Here is a 23,733-nt window from a genome sequence, read left to right as displayed (position 1 = left end):
ATGAAACTGAATAATTGTAAAGAATTTTTGAATTTGGCAGAAAAAAAACAAGATGAATAAAAAACTTACCTAATAATCTAATGAAATATTTTTCATAATTTCCATTAAACTTTCATTCATGTTTACTTTTCATCTATTGACTCGTAGCGTGCGAAATATTTTATTAAATCTCATTTGACTTAAATAAATAATCCTTTTAAATTCTTTTGTATTTACATGACAAAAAAGTTTCATTTATAGAAAAATACACGCACAAACACATACAACTATAGCACGCATGATAGAAAAGTTTTTTAAAAACATTTTAGGCCTCGAATTTTAAGAGTCGTAAAAGTGCACCTACAATTAGACTACAAAGAATTATAAAATGGCTTCCTAGATAACTAGCGCTTGAATTATTGTTGTATGTCAGTTCTTCTGTTTTAATGACTTCATTTTGTCTAGTATCGTAGTCGTCTAAAAAAATAAAATAAATATTTAATATTGCAATTTAAAAAAAAATATTTTTACGTTCTTACTTGTCTTCTTTGTAGGCTTATTGACAGTAAATCCACTCCCTGATGTTCCTACATTACCGTAGGCATTATTTACAAAGACCGGTCGCTGTGTCGACTGATGAGCATGATTTATTCGATTACTATACTGTGTATTATCAGAATTTGTTCTATGATCGCCATAAGGCTCATCATTGTGATGATTTCGCCATGAATTGACTGGTGATTCCCAATCAATACGCGGCGGCGAACGCGTGTGTGGCTGTGGTGTTGTTGATGTTGTCGTTGATGTTGTTGTGGTCTTTTGTGCTTCAGTATCACCACCGAAAACTTTAAAAATGACTTTTGTATGATGGCTTTGACAACGACCACCAATTCTACGGTGAATGTCATCACGTGATGATGTTGCTGTGGAAATTAGAGATGAAAAAATTATTGAATAAAAAATTTGTATGGGGTCTATTTAGAATTCATGTTTAGGATTAGGTATTCACATCTGTCTAGATTAGACTGACCATATATTTTTAAGTAAAACAGGGATTTTTGTAAATTTTAAGAAAAAATTGTGACATTTATAAAAATTTTAAATTTAACGGCTATTTCAAACTAAAATAAAATAATTTAAGAATTGAAAAATCAAGTAAAAATAAAGGATACTTACATATGAAATAATAATCCTTTCCAGGTTTAAACTCAAGTCCACCCGGTTGCGGTGTGAATGGCCTAAATGAAATTGTTACTAGATTGACACTGTATGGCTTATCACATATAGCTATTATTCGTGGATTTGGATTTGTAATTCGACACGTTTCATATTCAACTTTTGATACATTATAGATTATATATTTTTCTGTCTCATTCTCATTTGCACTTGAGTCATATAGTGGACATATTATGTGCACTTGGTCATATTCAAAATTTAAATTTCCTTTGTTGACGTCAATTACGTGGTCGTTGTTGTCTATTCGGAAGCTATTAAGGAAAAATAAAGGGAGAAAAAAATAATTAGTATTAAAATTGAAGAAATTAGACAGTTTAAACAATTTTCAGTTGAAATTGTGAGCCTTGACTCCAAAAATACGAAAAAAAAAAATATTTTGTGAGTATAAAGTATTCAAGAGTCAACCTGAAGAACGTTGCAAACATTTGACTATCTTTCATAAATTTTCAATTATTTGAATCAACATTTGCACAGCTGCACGGTCATTTTAATCTTATTAATTGCCATATAACTCAAACAACATTTTTCCAATTCATTCAAATTTTCAATTTTCAAAAGATTTTTCAAACAAAACCAAGCCCACAGGTAAATATTGAAAAGCTTCATAAAAAGTCAGTTGAAAGTCTTCAATTAAAAAAAAAAAAATATTCGATTGTTGTAGAAAAAGTTCGATCAATATGCAAAAAAATATCAATTGAATTGAAAAAAAAAAAAAATCGTTTTACTGTAAAATGGAAATTAAAAATTTCTCGAAGGCATATTGCAACCATTGTTAGCACTTCATTAAATTCATACAATGTAGTTGCTCAATAGTTGCACATGTTTATCTGTCGAAATATTGAAATTTCAATTAAATTTCCTTTTTTGCCTATTTTCTTTTTTTTTAAACTTATAATCCTGACAACTCTGGTCGAAATCGGTCCAGGATATCTTAATCTCTTAAGAATCTACTTAATTTGGACCAAATAACTATGATGTGTAAATTAAAGGAACAAGTACAAAAATAAATTTAATAAACACTTTCTCCTAATAGAATTATCTTAACAGATCATGCTCTTGTAACTTTATTTGAAAAATAAATGTTTTAATTGGATTTTAATTTAATTTGATTATCGTGAAGAATCCTTTGAAAAACTCCAAAATTTTCAGTAGATTAACCGTTAATATTTTTAATATTACAAAACCTCACGGAGATAAAGGATATGTCTAGGAGGTAATTTCTCTCTAAATTGAGGCGAGGTTTGTTGTGTATATAGTACTAAGGACTTTAAGTGTCATCATCGTGAAACATACAAATATGCCTCCAAAAAACTCATACCTTTAATATAAACTTCCATGATATCCTGTATGCCTACATATCTCATACAGCAATAATAGAAATTACCAACTCATATTAAGTGCCTCGGAAAAATATTTTCAACATCATCATCATGATGCTTATTGCCAACCATCACATTTATGCTCATCATCATCAATTTTCATACGAGATGATGAGTTTTATGTTGGAAAAATTATTGGAGAATGAAAAATAATTCCATTCGCGGCACGAGATGAAAAAAATAATATAAAGATGAATGATGAGTGAAAATAAATTCATTTAAAAAGCAGCAGAGCCAACCAAACTTTTTATTTTTAATTCTAAGTTCTTTTTGCCTCGTCTACGGTAACAAACTTAATTACTTGACTATGTTAATGATTAAGGATATATGTAGGAATTATTTCATTCAAATAAGACCCACAAAATTGTTGGAGATTTGAATCTAAACGCAAAAAATTTATGTCTAGTTTTATTCAAGTAGTCGTCTAAAAAAATAAAATAATTTTAATATTGCAACAAATATAAAACAAAATTTTTAAAAAAATATTTTTACGTTCTTACTTGTCTTTACTTCGTAGGCTTTATTGACTCAGTGAAATGAACATTCTCAACTCTTACTCATGATGCTTTGTCTCTTCGGGATACTTGACCTACAATTTCATTACTAATTTAACTTTTCTTTTTAGGCAAAATATTTACAAAATACCTATTAGGTAAATCTTCTTGTTATAGCTTGTTGAACAGTTGGCTTGAATGTCCAAGTAACTAAGAATGTAGCATTATGATTATGATTCGCCCCACGCTTTTATTTTTAGTTAAAAATTTTGTTTTATATTTGTGTGTCCGGAAAAAAATTGTTCACTCTTGAATAAAATCGGCTTTTTAAAAAAAGTTTTTTTTTATATAAATTTATTTTATCCTTTTTAGTCATTCAAGTAATGATTTCGACCCATGTGTATTCAATTCGAAGTAAATACTTAAAATATTTCGGTGACGGTTCACTTCAATAATACAGTAGTGCGGCGGACGAACGCTTCGCTTCGTTCGTCCGACTGTTATTAGGTCACAGTGGTGTCGGACTCCACTTCGATTCGTTGTTCGTCCGACTGTTATTAGGTCACAGTGGTCTTTTCGCTTCGCTTCAGTATCGTCCGACTGTTAAACTTTAAAACTCCACTTTTGTATGATGGCTTTGACAACGACCACCAATTCTACGGTGAATGTCATCACAGTAGATGATGTTGCTTGGAAATTAGAGATGAAAAAATTATTGAATAAACAAATTTGTATGGGGTCTATTTAGAATTCATGTTTAGGATTAGGTATTCACATTCGCTGTCTTCGTCCGACTGATTAGACTGACCATATATTTTTAAGTAAAACAGGGATTTTTGTAAATTTTAAGAAAAAAGTGTGACATTTATTCGTTCGTCCGAATTTTAAATTTAACGGCTATTTCAAACTAAAATAAAATAATTTAAGAACTTGAAAAATCAAGTAAAAATAAAGGATACTTACATATGAAATAATAACTCCTTTCCAGGTTTAAACTCAAGTCCACCCGGTTGCGGTTGAATGGCCTAAATGAAATTGTTACTAGATTGACACTGTATGGCTTATCACATATAGTATTATTCGTGGATTTGGATTTGTAATTTCGACACGTTTCATATTCAACTTTTGATACATTATACAGTGGTGTGGTGTCGGATCCACTTTTTCTGTCTCATTCTCTTTGTCACTGTGATCATATAGTGGACATATTATGTGCACTTGGTCATATTCAAAATTTAAATTTCCTTTGTTGACGTCAATTACGTGGTCGTTGTATGTCTATTCGGAAGCTATTATAGGATCAAAATAAAGGGAGAAAAAAATAATTAGTATTAAAATTGAAGAAATTAGACAGTTTAAACTCCACTTTTCAGTTCGTGAAATTGTGTGGTGTCGCCTTTCGTTCGTCCAAAAATACAACAGTAAAATATTTTGTGAGTATAAAGTATTCAAGAGTCAACTGAAGAACGTTGCAAACATTTGACTATCTTTCATAGGTCAATTTTCAATTATTTGAATCAACATTTGCACAGCTGCACGGTCATTTTAATCACATTAATTGCCATATAACTCAAACAACATTTTTCCAATTCATTCAAATTTTCAATTTTCAAAAGATTTTTCATAATCAAAACCAAGCCCACAGGTAAATATTGAAAAGCTTCATAAAAAGTCAGTTGAAAGTCGCTTCAATTAAAACTGTTAAAACATATTCGATTGTTGTAGAAAAAGTTCGATCAATATGCAAAAAAATATCAATTGAATTGAAAAAAAAAAAAATCGTTTTACTGTAAAATGGAAATTAAAAATTTCTCAAATGCATATTGCAACCATTGTTAGCACTTCATTAAATTCATACAATGTAGTTGCTCAATAGTTGCACATTCGTTCGCTATCTGTCGAAATATTGAAATTTCAATTAAATTTCCTTTTTTGCCTATTTTCTTTTTTTTTTAAACTTATAATCACTGACAACTCTGGTCGAAATCGGTCCAGGATATCTTAATCTCTTAAGAATCTACTTAATTTGGACCAAATAACTATGATGTGTAAATTAAAGGAACAAGTACAAAAATAATTTTAATAAACACTTTTTATACTCCTAATAGAATTATCTTAACAAGATCATGCTCTTGTAACTTTATTTGAAAAATAAATATTTTAATTGGATTTTAATTTAATTTGATTATCGTAAAGAATCCTTTGAAAAACTCCAAAATTTTCAGTAGATTAACCGTTAATATTTTTAATATTACAGTAAACCAGCACGGAGATAAAGGATATGTCTAGGAGGTAATTTCTCTCTAAATTGAGGCGAGGTTTGTTGTGTATATAGTACTAAGGACTTTAAGTGTCATCATCGTGAAACATACAAATATGCATCCAAAAAACTCATACCTTTAATATAAACTTCCATTATATCCTGTATGCCTACATATCTTCATACAGCAATAATAGAAATTTCCAACTCATATTAAGTTCAAACTCGGAAAAATATTTTCAACATATCATCGATGATGCTTATTGCCAACCGATCTACATTTATGCTCATCAATCATCAATTTTCATACGGTCTAGATGATGAGTTTTATGTTGGAAAAATTATTGGAGAATGAAAAATAATTCCATTCGCGGCATCGAGATGAAAAAAATCAATAGTAAAGATGAATGATGAGTGAAAATAAATTCATCTGTAAAAGCAGCAGAGCCAACAAAACCTTTTATTTTTATTTCTAAGTTCTTTTTGCCTCGTCTAGGGTAACAAACTTAATTACTTGACTATGTTAATGATTAAGGATATATGTAGGAATTATTTCATTCAAATAAGACCCACAAAATTGTTGGAGATTTAAATCTAAACGCAAAAATAATCATTTAAATACTCAAATTCCTTACTTTAAATTCATTTACCTCACAAAAAATGTTTTCTTCTCAAAACAATCTCATTTAAATCTTCTTTTCACCAAAATAAATACAACACGAAATGGTTAAAAAAAAGAATTTCTTTGAAGTTTTTCTTGATGTTCCAATTTTTTTTTTTCAATGATTTCCACTTCGCAGATTTTTGCTCAATTTTCATTCTTCTTTTATTCTTCATTCCCCTTAAAAATAAAAATTTCTCTACTTTTCTTTAATTTTATGCATTTTATCACGTTTTTCTCATAATCATAAATTAAATGACGGAAACAGAAAAGAAGAAAAAGTGAGAAAGAAATGTAAAAACAACAAAAAAAAGTAGCAACATTAAAAGAAAAAAGTGCAAAAGGAAATTTAAAATGAAGTGAAATTGAAGTAGAAAAAAAAATATCAAAGAAAAATTCTCAGCACTTCTTTCATTGCCACATCGCGTGTGTTCTTTTTTGTACTTTTCTATCGTCTCACTCTGCACATTTGGAATTTAATGCACATGCAGAACACTTTTTTAAAGCAAATTTTTGCTGATTCTTTTATTTACTTATTGCAATTTTTAGCATATTTTTTGTAATTTTAGTAGTTTTAGTTTTGATAAAAATTTCAACCCACTCCAAAAATTATTGGTTAAGCCTCAACTGTTTACCTCTACAAATATTTTAAATTTTTATAGCTATGTCATATCATAATGTCCATTAATTAAACTTAAATGCGGTCTATTCTTTCCCTAATATTTTCACTACTTGCTAAAGCAAAACATTCAATTTTCACTCATTTTCTTGTCAATCGTCGTATTTTGAGTTTAAATTGTGTCTGAGTGCATAAAAAAATTCTTCGTGTGTTTTTTTAATGAGCATGAAAATTGACAAAATAAATTTTGTGTCTTTAAAATGGGAGTGAAAATCCATTTAATTGATGAATATATGAAATAAAAATGACAAAGTAAGTGTAAATGAGAACTTAGAAAAGAAATTCATTTGACTTGAAGATAAATGGTTAGGATGAGAAAATTGAATGTACGCAATGACAATTCTCATATGCTAGTCTATTAATCAATTTTGATTTTCGATGGTTTTTCCATTTTTCTTTTAAAAAAATGTTTGCTTTTCTGTTAATGTGTTTATGTTGCCATTAAGTTTATTATAGGGGAGATAAATGTGGTTAATTAGTTTTTTTAATAAGTTTTTTGGTTAGTTCTTAAAGAAGGATCAATGAACTGTAAAACTCAATTCAAAATAATTGACAAAGATCTAAAATAATCGAAATTGATTAAAAAATTATCAAAATTGATTTAAAAGTTGATCAAAAAATATGAAAAAATTATATAAAATTTACAATTATTTTATAGAAATTTAACACAGTTCAATTCAGTAAGCCAAGATTGTCGGGTCAAATTTATAGTATTCAAATATTTGCTTTAAATTTAGTCTCACATCTTACGTCAACCGAAAAAGTCGAGACATTCTTCTATTTTTTTAGCATTTAACCGCAAATTTATTGTTTTTTCTTTTCTTTTATTTATACTTCATTTGTTTTTAAATCTATTTTCTGTGGAAAAAGTGATTAATAATTGGGTTGAACTAATGTAATAAAAATTTTTAAAAAAAGATGAAAAAAAATTTGGATATGCATAAAAAAATTTTTATCCTTTTTAATTTAAGTTTTACTTTCGCCTTCCTGAAACCTGAAATAATTAACCCATCATCCAATTATCACTGCTAAATTAATCATCAGAAAACCAATTGAACATAAAATGACGAAATCAAGCGTGCGAGACAAATGTTTCGTTTGAGTTCTCTGGGTGACCAGAGGATTTTCGCTAAATTAGAATTTCGAAAAAAAAATATTTTCAGTCCTGGTGTTGAACCCGGACCTTCGAAAGAAAAATGTTCGTAATTTATCGAAAATTCCGAAATTTGTATGTGAAGTACAGCAGCGTCCAGGCAAAAATACAGCAGATGGAAACCCTAAGTTTAAGTGAATTTATTTTAATTTCAAATAACATTCTCATCATCATTTGTCTTCAAATTTTGTGCTGCTTGCTATTTTGTATGTAAATAAATGTCATGTTTCTTTCTTCCTCGACGAAAAAAAACTTTATAAATAAAAGAAAATAAAACAAAAGTCACACACGACAAAAGACTTTAAATACTTATTTAAATAAAGACCAAATAATTTTTGTTGGATTGAAGAATTTTGTAAGGAATGTTAAGTTATGAAATCATTTATGTTTAAATTATTTTGTAAAATTATATAGATTTTTGATTAGAAAGTTCAAATTCGTTGAAAATATAATAAAACGAGTCATTCTGAAAACAACTAAAACTGTTAAATATTTCAACTAAAAAAATATTTTTTCAAAATTTTACGTTAAGATGAAATGAAGCAATTAAGAATGCCGCAAAAAGCATCAATTAGTCACACACAATAAACATTTTTTGTATCATTTAGACAGCAATAGAAAGAGACCCTCAAAAATATGTGAGAAAAAGTCAAATGAGATGAAAAAAGAAAATTTTATTTTTAGAAAATAATGAAAATGAAGAAAATTGTTTTGACTAACGTCGAAGTTTTACTTCGTTTGTGTAAATGATATTAAAGTGATTTGTTTGATTTTCAGTCATTTAAAATACCTACAAGGTAGATTATCTCAGTTTTTACAATTTTTATGATCTTGTCTTAATTTAAAGATTTATATTTAGTTTTTGGCATAAATCATTAAAACTTTTCTCTCAAAAATAAATGAAAAAACAAAAAATATTCTTTCCCCCGCTTAGCATAATCTCATGACCACAATGCACACCATATGTTTGCATACTACACACAGCGTCTTACTACATAATCCATTAATATGAGTGATGAAAATACTTAGATTAGAAGAGATCCCCACACGACATGATGCTACATCAGTAGCTTAAAAAGCATGCATTTTAGTAATAATTTAAGATTTATCAATGCAGAGAGTCATAAATCAATTAAATTTTCATGAATAGTGTAAATGTTGTGTATGGTTGTGGATTATTGTTGTGACTGTCATTTGTGATCATTATTATGATGAATTTGAAGGTTTATTGAATTTGACTATGAAAACTATTTGGATGTGCTTATTTAAAGACCTATTTAAGCTCCTCCTAATTTTCAATCCATTTACAAGAGATTCCACAACTTATATCTCCATCCTTGATAGCACTATTACCTTAAACAAATCAAAATTTTCAATCAAAAAATCACAAAAATACAAAAATCCCAAGCCAGACATTCATGTGTATGTCATTGGCATGTCGAAAATTGAGAGTTACAACTGCGGCAGTAATTGGATTTTTTCTCAATTTCCGGTATTCGCCTGCGAGGGGATTTTAACACACAGACAAATTTCAATTTCATGGCTCATGCTATTCAGTACAATTTTTTTGCTATTTAATAAAAGCATCAGCAGTTGCCATCATAATCATTAACGTGGAAATTTTAAACTTCTTTGATTTTCTTTTCCTTATTTATGGAAATAAAACTGTGCTTATGATGGATACAGTGATGAGATCAATGAGAAAAGAAGATCAGGAAAAATCCCATATGCGGTAGGGAAAAATGTTGAATGAGCACATCTGTGATTTCTTGTTTGATTTTGATGGATGTGAACGTGCCTATTTGGAGATTTTGAGATTTTTTTTTTGTAATTCTGAGCATTTTAAAATAGTGAATTTAACTTATGATGATGGATTAGAATGAATAACCATCAGATGTAAATAAAGTTTCAAACTTTTTCAAAAAAGTAGTTAATTCCAAAACCCGACAATCCGTAATTCAAAACATCAAGAACCATCACTAATCACCTTACTATCAACAAATCTACTAAACAATAAACACCAAATCTACTCAAAAATCTTTGATCCCTCTCAAATTTCAAAGAACCAAAAAACAATTATTCACCATGAAAATAAAAACATCAGCAACATCAAAAAGTCAACAATGAAGGTAAAGAACAAATTTAATAGACACTTAACTACATGGAACGATGGCAATAAAAGCGCATAAAAAGAAAAGAAATCTCAAAGTAAATGCAGAACAGACAGGAATTAAAAGAGATGTGAAACGGAAAACTAAAAACACACAAGACAGAAAAAAAAATCTCGACCATCTGACAAAGCAATGAAAATAAATTTAAATTTGTCATCCATTAACAGCATTTTGCGACACTTTTGCTGTCGTAATTCTCGTTGCTTTGATCTTCTTCTTCTACATCTTATTTTTTTATATATTATTTTAATTTCTTTCGTTTCATTCTCAAGCTACATCATCATCATCATAACTGTCTGCAACATGAATAAATGTATATTCATATAAAATATCAAGTGTACAACATCCGACTACACTACACTATGTGTGCTGCTCCGACTGTTGTAAAAATGAACTTCATTTATTGTAGAATAAAATAATGAAAAAGAATAAAAAAGAAATTAATTGCGCAATAAAAAATCAACATTTGTTTCAGATGAAAAGTGAAAATATATATAAAAAAAAATCTAAAAACTTAGCCGACACATTTGTGAGGAGGTTGGAGAAAAAGAAAGAAAAAATTATTTTGAATAATAAACAACTCAGACCTCAGTCAGTCTACCAGCGGGATTGAACAATAAATAGCTTTAATAAATCAATAAAAATCGCTTTTGAGTTATTTTTAAATAATGAACTGTATTCGGAGTATACTAAGTGTTGACAATTTAGAAAACTGGACTAGCTTAAAATTCAAGTTAAAACCGATTTCAAAGGTGTTAAATTTGACTAAAATATGTTAAAGTACCAGTAAATTGCTACAATCTACACAATGATTTCTATTCTGTGTACCTTGGCATACAAGGATGTCAAATCAGATACTAAATAGTAACCGATCAATCCTAATAAATTTAAATTGTCAGGAATAAATTTAGATATTAATTTTTACACCTAGTTTTAACTCATCCTTTTATGGTTATCTTAAGCGATCCTTTTACGATAGCTTGGTTCACCACTGTAAAAACCTAAGTACTAAGATACCCCAAATCTTTACTAAATACTCTAAATCCCAAGTACTTTGGATTTATAATAGACATCGTTAATCTCTATTCTTATAAGAAAACCCTACTCGACAAACCCTTAGAGAATTATATGCCGCTGAAAATGCTGTGACTAGAAAGTCATGGTATGAAAATTACTAGCTATTAGATGTATGATTCCTAATCCGAAAAGTTACCAGATCAACTAAAACCCATCCTAATGTCATTTTCGCAATAAATTTCCCGCGAAAAGTTCCGACTTTATTTATATTTTCACGCGATGCGGTGTCAAATGTTGTGTAACATCATCACATTGTAGTCTTATGGAAATATTTATAATCTTTCGTTTATTTCCTCTCAATTTTTTTTTCTTGCTTCGTTATATGTGAAGATTACAACTTTATGATGATGAACGATAAGTTTTTTATGAGATTTTGAGTGGATTTTTTCATTAAAATAAATTTTTCGTTCCGACTCGACAATATTTTCTTCTCGTGAATTACGAAATGAATATATTTGAGGTTTTTAAGTTTTTTTGTATATTAATAAAATTAAAAAAAAAATGCTTCATGCATGTATGATGAGTGAAAACAACTTAATTAATTTTGTTTTTTAATTTCAATGTTTTTAAACAGAATTTTATGTGATGTTGTATTTATGAAATATTGTGTTGGGATTATTTAATAATCTAAGAATATTTTAGATAAATATTAGTGTTGAGTCTTATATAGACGATCGAGAACAACTCTTTTATCAAATGCTTTTTCTTTTATCCCATTTACAGTCACGATGAGAAAAATTCCGACAAAACAATTTAACAATACAAGATTTTTGCTTCCAAGTATCATCAAATCTGTGATTTATTTAGTTATTCTACAAATCATACGATATAAATCATAATAAATTTAGCAAGTAATTGTTGGCATTAAACCAGATCTTTAATCTTCATTGTCCTCAAGACTATTCTTATCCTTTTCTTTGCTCGTTATTCTCTTGAATTCAAAAGCTTTTTATTTCGAGTTTTTTTTTCTTTTCCCATTCACTTTAAGTAAACATTGTAAAATAAAAAAAGATAAATTTAAAAGAATCATGGAAAAGAAAATTTTCGCCAATTTTGTTAATTAATTTCAATTTTCATTCATTTTCGGATAGGCTGAGAGAATGAAGCACAAAAAAAAAGAATTTTCCACATCAAAAAGAATAAAATAAATTTTTTTTCATCTTGAAATGAAAAGTTTCCTTCTCATCATCATTACTGCTTTTTTTTATTACCGAAGTAGCTTGCCCTTAGGGGAAATTTGTTGTTATTCTGTTTGTGTAAGTGAATTTGAAATATGGAAGTGGATGATTTTTTTGTGCATTTTCCTTCAGAAATAATGCGCTTTACAGCCCGTTTTGAAAGGCTGGCTGGATATTTCCTGGATCTTATCATTATGGACACAATATTTATGGTTTTGGGGGAGTTGATATTATCCAGTACTTTTTGAATTATGCTTTGAAAACAAATAAATGTGAAATTAATTTATATTTTCAAAGATTTATGCGACAAAAATGCGCTTACTTCGTCCATTTATATCCTCAACTACAGAAACTGAACTTAACCTTAAAATTGAACTTATCCAAGAAAACTGAATTTATCCATTCACCTAAAAATTCACCTCAAAAATTATCGGCAGGAAACCATGTTAAAGATGAAAGTGAGAAATTAAGAATTCCTTGGTTTTTAATTCAAAAGACTGAACAAGAAGAAAACAAGAAAAGCGGCAAAAAATTAAGAAATGAGTTAAAATAAAAATGAAATTAAGACAAAAAAGGCGTAACGAGCGGCTCATCATGATCTTCATCTCATCCTAATTATCTTAATGGGAAATTTTTTTCTCCTTTTTGAGCTTTTTTCGCTTACATCACGCTCGTTTTCCGTTCTTAAGATTATTTGAAGATGATGTCTGGATGTCTACTTGATTCATACAACTACGACTAAAACAAAATGGTATGATATAATTTTTGCAAAAAAAGAAATAAAAATTAAATTGAAGAAAAGTTTTTGCTTTTATCTTTATAGCGAATTTGAAACATTGAGGATGTTTATTGTAGTAATAAATTAGAAGTTTTCATGGCAAGTCGTAAGACAAAAACTATAAAATTTTAATTTCTTTAAAGGGTTGAGTTTAAATTATATTGGATAGTTTTTTAAATGAGTTAATCATATCTAAATAATGCAGAAGTCCTTGTTCACTAAACGCAAACTTCTTTTATTCGAGGTTTTAATATGTTTAAGTGCATTAAGCACAAGAAATTAAACGGTTTAATTCTATTGACAATTTTAAAATCGTATAAGGTAACATTTTTTTTATTATATTGTAATGTAAATAGTATCAAACACTAGAGTTTTTTACAAATGTAAAATAACTCATAACACAGTTGATAAATTATGTATGACTTAAAGATAAAATTGTTTTTTCTTAGATAGCACCCGAAGCTTAACATACTTTTAAGCGCATTTTTTGGGAAAAAATATATATACTCGCGCAGGATAGTCATTAACTACTTGGGTAGTATGAATCATAACATATAATAATTCAACTCTTGTTTTTTATACAAAATCTCAATCGACAATTAGTCCTGGCTAAAACATAACCTTCGACAACTTTTACCTCAATTTTCTGATCAAACTACCACTAAACAACTCATTAAACGTCAAGACAAGCAACCATCCTTCCTTAACTATTTTTCATTCTGTTAACCTCCATTCCTATCTCTGTACTTTATCTTCGTGCAATTAATATCAATTCCCCTAACTTTAATGCTGAATAGTCTTTTCGTCATTGTCATTTTCATTGCCATACACTTCATTAACGATACATCAGTTACAGATGAGAGAGTTTTTAAGGTTTTTGTTTTAAATTTTTTTCTACTATGAGGTTTCAATTTTGATTAAGGATCTTAGAATGTATTGTTAGAAAATAGAATTTTTATCATTGGCAAAATACACATAGAACAGTGGTGCCGTGAAACAAAAGAGATTTTCCTCCACTACCTTAGATCAACCATAGATTATATCTTTAGAGTAGTGCACAACCCAAGTAATTTTCACCAAGTAAGCGACCTCTCAGTCTGGTTTTTAAATAAAAAAATACATTTACATTTTTTTTATTTTAATTAAAAAAATGAAATGCTTTCAAAAAGTTTTCCACACAATTTGTTCAACACTTCCCACTGTGACACAACATAGGACAGAAAGAATAAATTGAAAAATCATTTAAGCATTACAATCAACAACAACTCTCTTTTGTTTACATTTTACGTCCTGATTTCCTCCCTTTTCTCAGTTTTCATTAATGAAATTGATTGAATATTTATGTTTGTCGCTTAATGAAAATTTATATTTACTATGATGATGACAATGACGGAGTGTAATGTAAATTTTCATCAATATTTTAGTGGTGATTATGAAATTATAGCAATCTTTGCAAATTATTGTTCCCAGTTACAATTTACAGTACATTAGCTAAATTTGTGAATTTATCTAAATCTTAAATATTATATCTTAATTATTTTGAAATTTTTTCAAACATTTCTTTTTATATATTTAAATTTTAGAACATTTAAATGCAAATGTTTGAAGTCATTAGATCTTGATTTCATCAACAGCAATAACACTTTTAATATTTTACATAATTTTATTTCTTTTCGATGTATAAGTAATAAGAAAAAACTTTAAATTACATGAAATTCACATTAATTCCCACCCTTGGTGTCTTTCCACCAAAAGGCATATCCATATTAAATCCACAATCAACATCATTTGGCATCAATTCATTTCCATTCAAATTTTTTTTTGCTTAGTTCTGTTCTTCTTGCTCTATTTCCTTTATCTCACCATCGTCATCATCATCATCATCATCGTCTTACATTAGCATCAAATAAATTTTCAGCACTAAATGTCTGTGCATATATCTATAACACGCACATATACTCTTGTGTAGAAAAACGACGAAAATGTTCCGTATGAGAATTTCTTGCTCCTATCATTTATATTCTTAAATACATATAGACTCAACATTGAATCTCTTATCTCTCGTGTCATTAGCAGAAATTAGTAGCAAGCAACTGAGGAGAAAGAAATCAAATAAAACAGAAAAAAATGGGAATTTATTTTTTTGTGTTGGTTGTGAAAAACATCAGAAAGGCATGGAAAATAATAGGCGGAGATGAGGGGAGTTGAAGGGAATGTGATGGTTATTTCTGACGTGAAGGATTCTCGTTTTTTTAGTACTTCGGTTGAAATGGTGGAATGGAACTTTAATTTATAAATTGCTTGACTTTAATGTTAATGAATGAGTAAGGAAGAATGTAGTATGAGTAGACTTTCTCCAAAGACAAGAACAGGAATACATAATGTTCTCTGATTGAATAATAATAGACAAATGACACTTTAGATAGCTTCAAAATGCCGCATCAAGTCTGAAAATGTTACAGCCACCTTCAAAAATCTCCTAAATTCTTCACACGATATCAAATAACTTTAAAAGACTATGTTGGGTCCCAAATAATCGCAAAAGACTCTAACTTCCATGATTTCTACGAAGTACAATTTAATCCACCTAAGTCTCCATATCATCCTTACTATGATTTAATTAACTGCATGATTTCCTGTTTGAAAGAAATGATCTCTTGATAATGACGACTAATTTCATTAAGCGAGTATAAGAAAATACAAAAAAAAAGACCGACAAGAAACAAAGAAGTTTGAAAGAATTTCACAAAAGAAGATTAAGCAAAACAGCAGCAGATGAGAATAGAAGGAAGAAAAAAAAGTTCTCACAAAAGAATTTGCTTTCCTAATTTCATTTCATTTTTTTTTTTTTTGAGAGGGAGAAATTTCTTTTTACATCTAACAATCAACCCACGGCATCACGCACAGAAAATCATTTTTTCTTGCTATGTGCTACTTCCTTGTACTTTGCTTACTTTTCCTATTATCCACACTTTTATTCATTCTCTTTTTCATCTTCTTTTCATTCACATAAGTATAAAATTAAGATCGAAACGAGACGAAATCATAAGAATTAGATTTGGATGAGGATGGGGAAACCGAAAGAAGGAGGCAAAATTCAATCACTTAAATTGAAGACGGAAAAAAGTTTCTAAACAAAACAAGTCAAAAACAGAAAAAAAAAGTTTTCCACTTCCTTAAATTCATTCCAAAGAATGAAGAAGGATGCAAGAATCATTGAATGTGACAATCACTTTAATATAGTATAAAAGGAATGAGATAAGTTTTCAGTGATGTTTATCAATCAATAAATCAATGATGTAGTTTTATTATTGACAGAAGTCAGTTTCTGACAATTTATTCTGATTATTTGAATGAAATTACCAAAAAATTTGTTTTAAGAATAAAAATTGAAGCGTAGCCAAAAATTTTTAGAGTGGGAAAGAGAAGCAAAATGAATATTTTTTTCCTCAGAAAAAGGAGGAAAAACTTTGACCTTCCTGAATACGGCCTTGTTCAGAATAGAATATCAGAATACTTAAGGAACTTGACCATTGAATGTCGAAAATCCTATAACATAATTTTTATTCTGTTTCTATTTAACATTTTTTAATTTTCAACACACAAAACCTATTTAAGAATCTAAATCATCAAATATCACAGATACCAAATGAGAAAAAGTTGATTTCATAAAAATATTTTTGATTGAATGCTTAGATCAAGCAGTGATTTGTTAATTATAAGGATTATTTGCTTTTCAAGTGTGACAAACAAGTCCACAAATGTGAGATGCTAAGATGTAAGAAGTACCAAATCCATAACACAAGGGCTTGTGTGTAAGAGCACGGCTCTACGTTTTTGGCTCTACTTCGTTAGCAATAACAGCATTGATAAACAGTCGAATTAATGGTCTTGGGACGTGATTGGCAAGTGTCAAACCACAAATCTGTTTTTTTTTAGATAATTTTCTTATACGTTGTTACAGTTATATCAGAACCTATTTTATTGTTAAATCTTATTCCTTTATGGTAAATAAACACCAATCTTTCTATCTATCTATCTATCTATCTTTCTATCCATCTATTATTAAGGAACAAAGCAAAACAAATTTTTGAGCTCAAAAATCAATGAAAATTAAAAGTAATTACCTCTTAGCTAAACCAGTGACACCAATTTCTTAGCTAAAATTTCATAAATTATTTCTTGACTCAAGCAACAACTTTCTCAAAATTTATAAGAAAAATATTCTCCTATGTCAAACCTTAAAAAACTTTTTTTAGTGCGGAAAAAACTTTTCTCATTCAAAAAACTTTTTTTTAAAAAAAAAAAAATTGTCGAAAAAAAAAGTAAACTTGAAGATTTTTCTCTATTCCAAATATCATCAGCATTCATGAATATACGTTCTCAAAAAATGTGTTGATGTAGTCACAACAAAAGCTCCATCCACCATCCACGTTTATACCATCAACTTTCTCATTCCTTCTTTTCACTCAATTGACATTCTTTGCTTATTTACCATGGAATTTATGGGTGAGAATTTTTGCTCTCTTGTGATGATAGCACTCACACTTTTTGATGAATTTAGAGACGTACACACGATTGAAACAGTTGAAAAGGTTGATTTAATCTATGATTACGGATACGAGAGTGAATTTTTGATACAAAAATTTGTTTCGTTTAAGAGAATTTAGATGGAAATCTGTTTGTTATTTCATTCTTTTTGGTAATGTGTAATTTTTAAAGTTTTGAGAACGTATCTTTTTTAGATGTTATAATAAGTAATTTAATTTACTTAAAATTTGAATAAGTCCAAATCACATAAGCTTGTTCCTGAATTTGGACAAAAATCCAACCAACCAAGCAGAAAAATGAACGTTAATGGAATTAATAACACATGGAAAATTTTGGTTGCATGGGAAGTCAAGTTTCACATTCCTTCTAGTTAATTTTATGCCCGTGAGCATCTCTAGGGTAAATTAAAGTTTTCATTTCTGCACAGATGTGTGTTAAAATAAGGATTTGAAATTTCGAAGAATGTTTGATATTGTGAGTAGACGGATTATTGGATTATTTTTAATTGTTGGTAGACGTGGGAGTCTATAGATAGTTTCAGATGTCCTTTAAGAACATTTAACTAGGTTTAAACATCTGCATACTCGGGTAAGATTAAACAACCAAAGGTTTGATATATTTATACTAATTTATGATACTTCTCTGTTAAAATGCTTGTTGCTGACCATATTTAAACATAAATATATCAAAATCAAAACTTTCCACAACTTGAAATGCCACAAAAAAAAAACAATCAAAATACATAAGTGAGGTATGACTTTCAAGTTTCAATTCTTCATCTTCCGATTTTTATAAAAATAAAAGCAAAAATTAAAGCAATTCATAAACTTGACGACCAGCAACAGCAGTCATGATGATGACAGTAAAAACTTCTCCTTTTTATTTTTTTCTTCTTTAATCCTCGCATTATTTAACTAACTATACTTCGTGTATAAACTTTTATTCATGAGGAAAAAAGGACTTATGGAATAAAAGCTGAGTTGCAGTCGAATGAGAAAGATTTGAGACATTTGGCAATGTTTGAAACTCAATGATAATTCCACTAAATCTGGAGTGAAAGTGAAAACTAACGTGAATTTATGATAATGGTTTAATGACTTTTAGATGGTTAGTTTCGATTGTAAAATTTGGAAATATTTATTGTTATGTCTTTAATTATGAGAATTTTGTGTCATTTTTGGATGATTCCTAACTTCATGTACCATTCTTGTGATCGAATGTATCTCTCAATTTCTCATAATTTTTCTGAAAAGCTTTAAATAATACGCGAAAATCCCCCTCACTTCTAATACATAACCTAGCAAAAGGACATTAAACATTTACACAGCAAAACATTTCATCAACAAATGCTTAGACTTTAAATTGAAAAGATGCAACTAAAGAGCGACTGAACTTGTACATCACGTTCAGCAACAATTTTTCTTCTCGTTTTCATTCTCTTAACACTTTTTTTGCATTCTCGAATCGTTCATTTGGCAAGTTACATGAGAAAGAGAACAAGCATTTGGGTTATACACGAATATGCAGTACATGTTTAATGTTTCATGTCCAAAAAGTGAATTGTTGCTGTTTTTCGGTTGAAATTAAGTTAGAATGTTAAAATAACAAAATGTTGATGAAAAATGAGATTTTTTTTAAATGATTGTTATCGATCCTGAAATGTGTCTTTCCAGGACTCAGTCTTAATTCAATTGATTAAAACACCTTCGTCTACGACCCAATTTGTTCAAAATCAAAATTTGCATGCACAAATTTCATTAAAACTTCTTTAAAATTTAATCAAGCAGTTCCCATTGCAATCAAGAAATGTAAAAAAATGCCCAAAAATAGAGACGATTCTGCTGTTGATACTTCATGCTGTTTTATAAGTCCTGCATGTCAAACAGAGAACTTCATGTTGAACTTAACAAATTTCTTTCGATTTTTTTTGCAATTTCGTTTCTTGTTGCACTGTCAGACTTGCAATATTCTGCAAATTGAGCGAATAAAAGAGAAATAAGTTGAAATGAAAACAGAAACAGTGGATTGTGTACATGAGAACATGAGTCATTCAGTAAGTCACGAAATATTCTCCAGCTGTGGACCGTGAATTGCGACAAATTTTTTTCGCTTGTTCTTCTCGACTCGTGACGGCTTACTTATGGCAGCTACTTTAAAGCTTAGCTGTTTTTTGCATACATTTTGTAGTAAGTCGTTTTGTATTTTTGAGCTACAAAACCAAACAAATGACTTTATTTTTATGTAAATTTCTAAATTCGCAATTTATAATTACAACATCGAGTTATTTTCAGATTATGTACTAAAATTGATAAGAAGTCAATTCATTATAAAGCATAAGCTCCCTAAACTTACAAAAAATCTTCATTATGAGTCACATCTAGCCACATCAATGTCACAATCCACATTTACTATCATCCATTAGCAAATTTCAATTGAATTTCTGATTTGCGGTTCTTTTCAAATTCAGTTTTTTTTTCGCTCTCTTTTCAGTTTTGACGAGGGTCAAGGATCCCCAACACAAACCATCAAAAACAGGATTCTTTTTCATTTTTACACTAAATGACCTCCATTAAGCTTTCATTTTTTGTTTTGTATAAAAAATTGAAGAATTCACATCCATTAGGCTCATTTTTACGGTAAGTTTTATGAGAATTTGATGGAATGGAAAATGTTTTAAGATAGGAGGTGGTTATGGTGAGATGATGATGTGTTGTTTTATTAATGATGTCCAGAAATTATAAAGGAATGATCGAATATAATGGCAAGTATGTTTTGAAGCAGAGTTGACAGAACTTTGGAGTCCGGACTTCAAAAGTCGAATAAGCCCGAACTACATTTTTTTGGGAGTTTTTTTGTTTGCTTTGAAGAGTCGGACTCCAAAGGTGTGGGGTCCCATATAAAATTGAATTTATAAAATAGAAAAAAACAACTTTTGATACTTCCATAATTACCCTCAAACTCTTCCTTCATATGACTTCACACCCAACTGATATTTGATACAATAATGGATTCGAGTAAGTATTATGATGTACTTTTTGAGAACCAAAAATAATGTTTTTTTTTTCAGCAAACAAACACGAGAAGAACGAAAAATGAAAAGCAAAAATGAAGATTTTTCCAAGATTTTCCGCAATATCATGAAATTTGAGTGAGCACAGAAACTGACAAGAAAGTACTGACGTCATGTAGCATTAATTTCATGTTAAGAAATTATTTTGATGATGCTTGATTTTTTGGAGGTATCGATGATATTGAGTGCAATGAAATTCGAGAATCAGTTTCAAATTTTGTTGCTTGGTACTCTAAAATCTACAAAATTTAAAAAAAAGAATAAAATTAATTTAATATCTAAAGTTCTTAAAACTTCAACAAGTCACACAACATTTCTTCATCATAATTCCGTAACTCCAATAATTTCACCAGCATCTTCCGTTAAATAAACAAAACGATAAAGTCAGCACAGGAAAATTTTATATTCACATCATCATCATCATCAACATTCTCGCTTGTTGTGCAATTGAATTGATAACACGCTGACTGACGACATTTGCTCATCCATCATGCAATAATGCTGTGTGCTATGTTTGCGTACACATTATAATCATAACAGCAACCGACACAGAAGTGCACAGTGTAAACAAAACAAAAAAAATATTAGTCAGATATGTGAAAAGGGAAGAATTTTTTTTGTTGTTTTGAGAGAGGGAAGAACATATCAGAACACCTCAAGGGATATTGAAGATTGCGCTAATGCAAACATACAAATCATACAACGCACGTTCAATTTAATGTATAATATCGATTATGGTGATTTTTTTATTGGTAAAAGATGAAAATTGAAATTTAAGTCTTTGCAAAAGTTAGGAATTTAGAATGTTTTGAAAATAGAATCAAAAATAGAAATGTTTTTCTTAGCAAATTTAATGGTCAATGGAAAAAATCGGGACTCTTCTAAATTTGTCACTATTGGTGTTGGGGTTCTTTTGAACTATTTGAGTCTTAATATTCAAAGAACTAGTTAAATTACGTTAGAAACTTGTTAAAAAAGTGCTGAAAATAATTTAAATTCGGAACATTTTGAGGTTTTGTCGGGATACAGCAGCAAGTGTGAAAAGTACAGCTGGAACATGACTTAAATGTCCAATAACAAATCACATAATGCATAGGATTTTAACAAATTTTACAATTTTATATTTAATTAATTTTTCATAAAAAAGTGCTCACAAACTTTGGTAAATAAAAAGTTTTGCAAGGAAATATGATGTTTATGAAAAAGTGTGGAGCTTAGAGCGGAATGACAAACAGAAGGACAGAAGAATAAATGACCTAAGTTATATTAATAATAATTGTATGTTATGTAATATTTTAAAATCGGAAAAATGTCTTAAAAATCCTAAAATGAAAATATTTACTTCTCGAGGATCAAACCCTTTATAGCTCATCAATTATCATCCTTGTCATCCCTTCATCCCCAACAAAACAATGAAAAAATAAAACAAAAAAAAATTCCAAAAATCCTCAAACAAGAGAATATTTTAAAGTAAATTTTGCGGTAATGCTCATCATGAAAATAAGAAGGATTATGATAATAATAATAGACAGAGACACAACATCCGCATGCACACACCGTACATCCATCTACTTTTTATTATATTCCATATTTTTAATATTTAAAATAATAGCATCAGCATACAATGATTATTATGATTGGCGTGAGGAATTATAATATTTTTTAGAAAACAATGGATGTATTAATATAAAAGCAGTGAGACGGTTGCTGTAAGATGAAAATAGACAAGAGCTTAAAAAGAATTTTTTTCCATCACATAATGAAAAGTGAATGAATATAAATTGCAAATGATGACGACGATGAATGTTGTTGTTGCTTTTTGTTATCATCTTTTATGTTCTGCTTAAAAATGCTGAATTTTACGAGATAAATTACCTTACAATTGACGGATAAAATATTTGTTCTAGGGGAGAAATTAATTTTCTTGTTTTATAAATTTGAAATTTAAAAGTGTTTTGTTGACGATGAATTGAAGAAATGAATTTAATGGTATGGACCAGAGCTTGAACTCAAATTGACTTCATGTGAAATTTAAGGAAAATAAGGTCCTAGTGATTATGAACCAAAATTAAATGTAATGAAATCCGCCTGAAGCTAGAGTTAAGTTAGATTGTAGTCTAATTTATGTTTAGTTCCAATAAGCATTTTTCTGACGACTAAAACATCAAAATTATCTTTAAATGTTCATAATTCAATAATGGATTGACGAAAATCCAAAATTCTTTCAGATTCCTTTAGTATGAACAAAATGTTAAATATAGGAAACAGCAGTTCTGCTTTTCCATGTCTGTAACATGATTTTTTTAGTCTCAAATTTTAGTGAGTGGATGAACCATTATTATGAATGCAAAGGATTTTATGAATGGATAAATACAAATAGCATAAGAAGATGAATAATTCGATCAGATGAAGCACATTTTTTTATAAAAATTATTAATATATTTTGAATCCATTCATTTTGTGCGGAAACTTTCCAATTTTTTTTATCTTTTTATCCTTTGAATGCTAAAAGTCGAGAGCAAAAAATATTTATTTGACTTTCGAATCCTATTATTCAAACAACTACTTTATCATATGTAAAATGTCATATTACAATCAAAGCAGGAAACAGCATCAATATTGTCATGTCAACGGCATAAAAATAGATTATTCTATCCATTCGACTTATATGAATATTATAATACACGTTTTTTTGGTACATACAGCACACAATATATGTCTGTGTTGCGGAACGATAAGCACGAATGTTATTGCCAAGTGAAAGGATAGAAATCAAGAGCAGACAGGAATGTTCGAATATACATAAATGTGAATTCATCCTCACATCAACAACATCATATTCATAGTCATGAGTGTGTAGAAAAAGTTGGTAAAAAACATACGGGATGTGCCGACATATAGAACTACTACAATATACAAAAAAGCGTGGAAATGAAAATTAAATTGAATTGTTTTCCTTTTTTTGTTTGGTATATGATTTTTTTTATTGGAATATTAAAAAATATTTAAACAATTTATTGCCCTTTTGTGATTATTAAACTGAATAAAATCTACCAGGATTTGTTTT

The 23,733-nt window shown here is 28.9% G+C and overlaps 1 protein-coding gene across 1 annotated transcript in view; it reads right to left on the bottom strand.

The window, feature by feature from the left end:
- The window catches only part of LOC139099293 (ephrin-B1-like), a 145,050-nt gene that overhangs the window by 524 nt on the left and 120,793 nt on the right, over window positions 1-23,733 (bottom strand). The window contains exons 2-4 of the mRNA XM_070651716.1: window positions 1,156-1,466; window positions 519-902; window positions 70-456 (exon numbers count right to left, since the gene is read on the bottom strand). Of these exons, the coding sequence (XP_070507817.1) occupies window positions 305-456; window positions 519-902; window positions 1,156-1,466 (847 nt within the window). The 3' untranslated portion in view covers window positions 70-304. The remainder of the gene's footprint in view (window positions 1-69; window positions 457-518; window positions 903-1,155; window positions 1,467-23,733) is intronic.

This window comes from Chironomus tepperi, unplaced genomic scaffold (genome assembly GCF_022539635.2).
Source record: "Chironomus tepperi strain 1889 unplaced genomic scaffold, CSIRO-AGI_Ctep_v1 contig_467, whole genome shotgun sequence".
In the NCBI taxonomy this organism is placed as follows: domain Eukaryota; kingdom Metazoa; phylum Arthropoda; class Insecta; order Diptera; family Chironomidae; genus Chironomus; species Chironomus tepperi.
The sequence above is the reverse complement of the archived record's forward strand: the minus strand, read 5'-3'. Positions and strand labels throughout refer to the sequence as shown.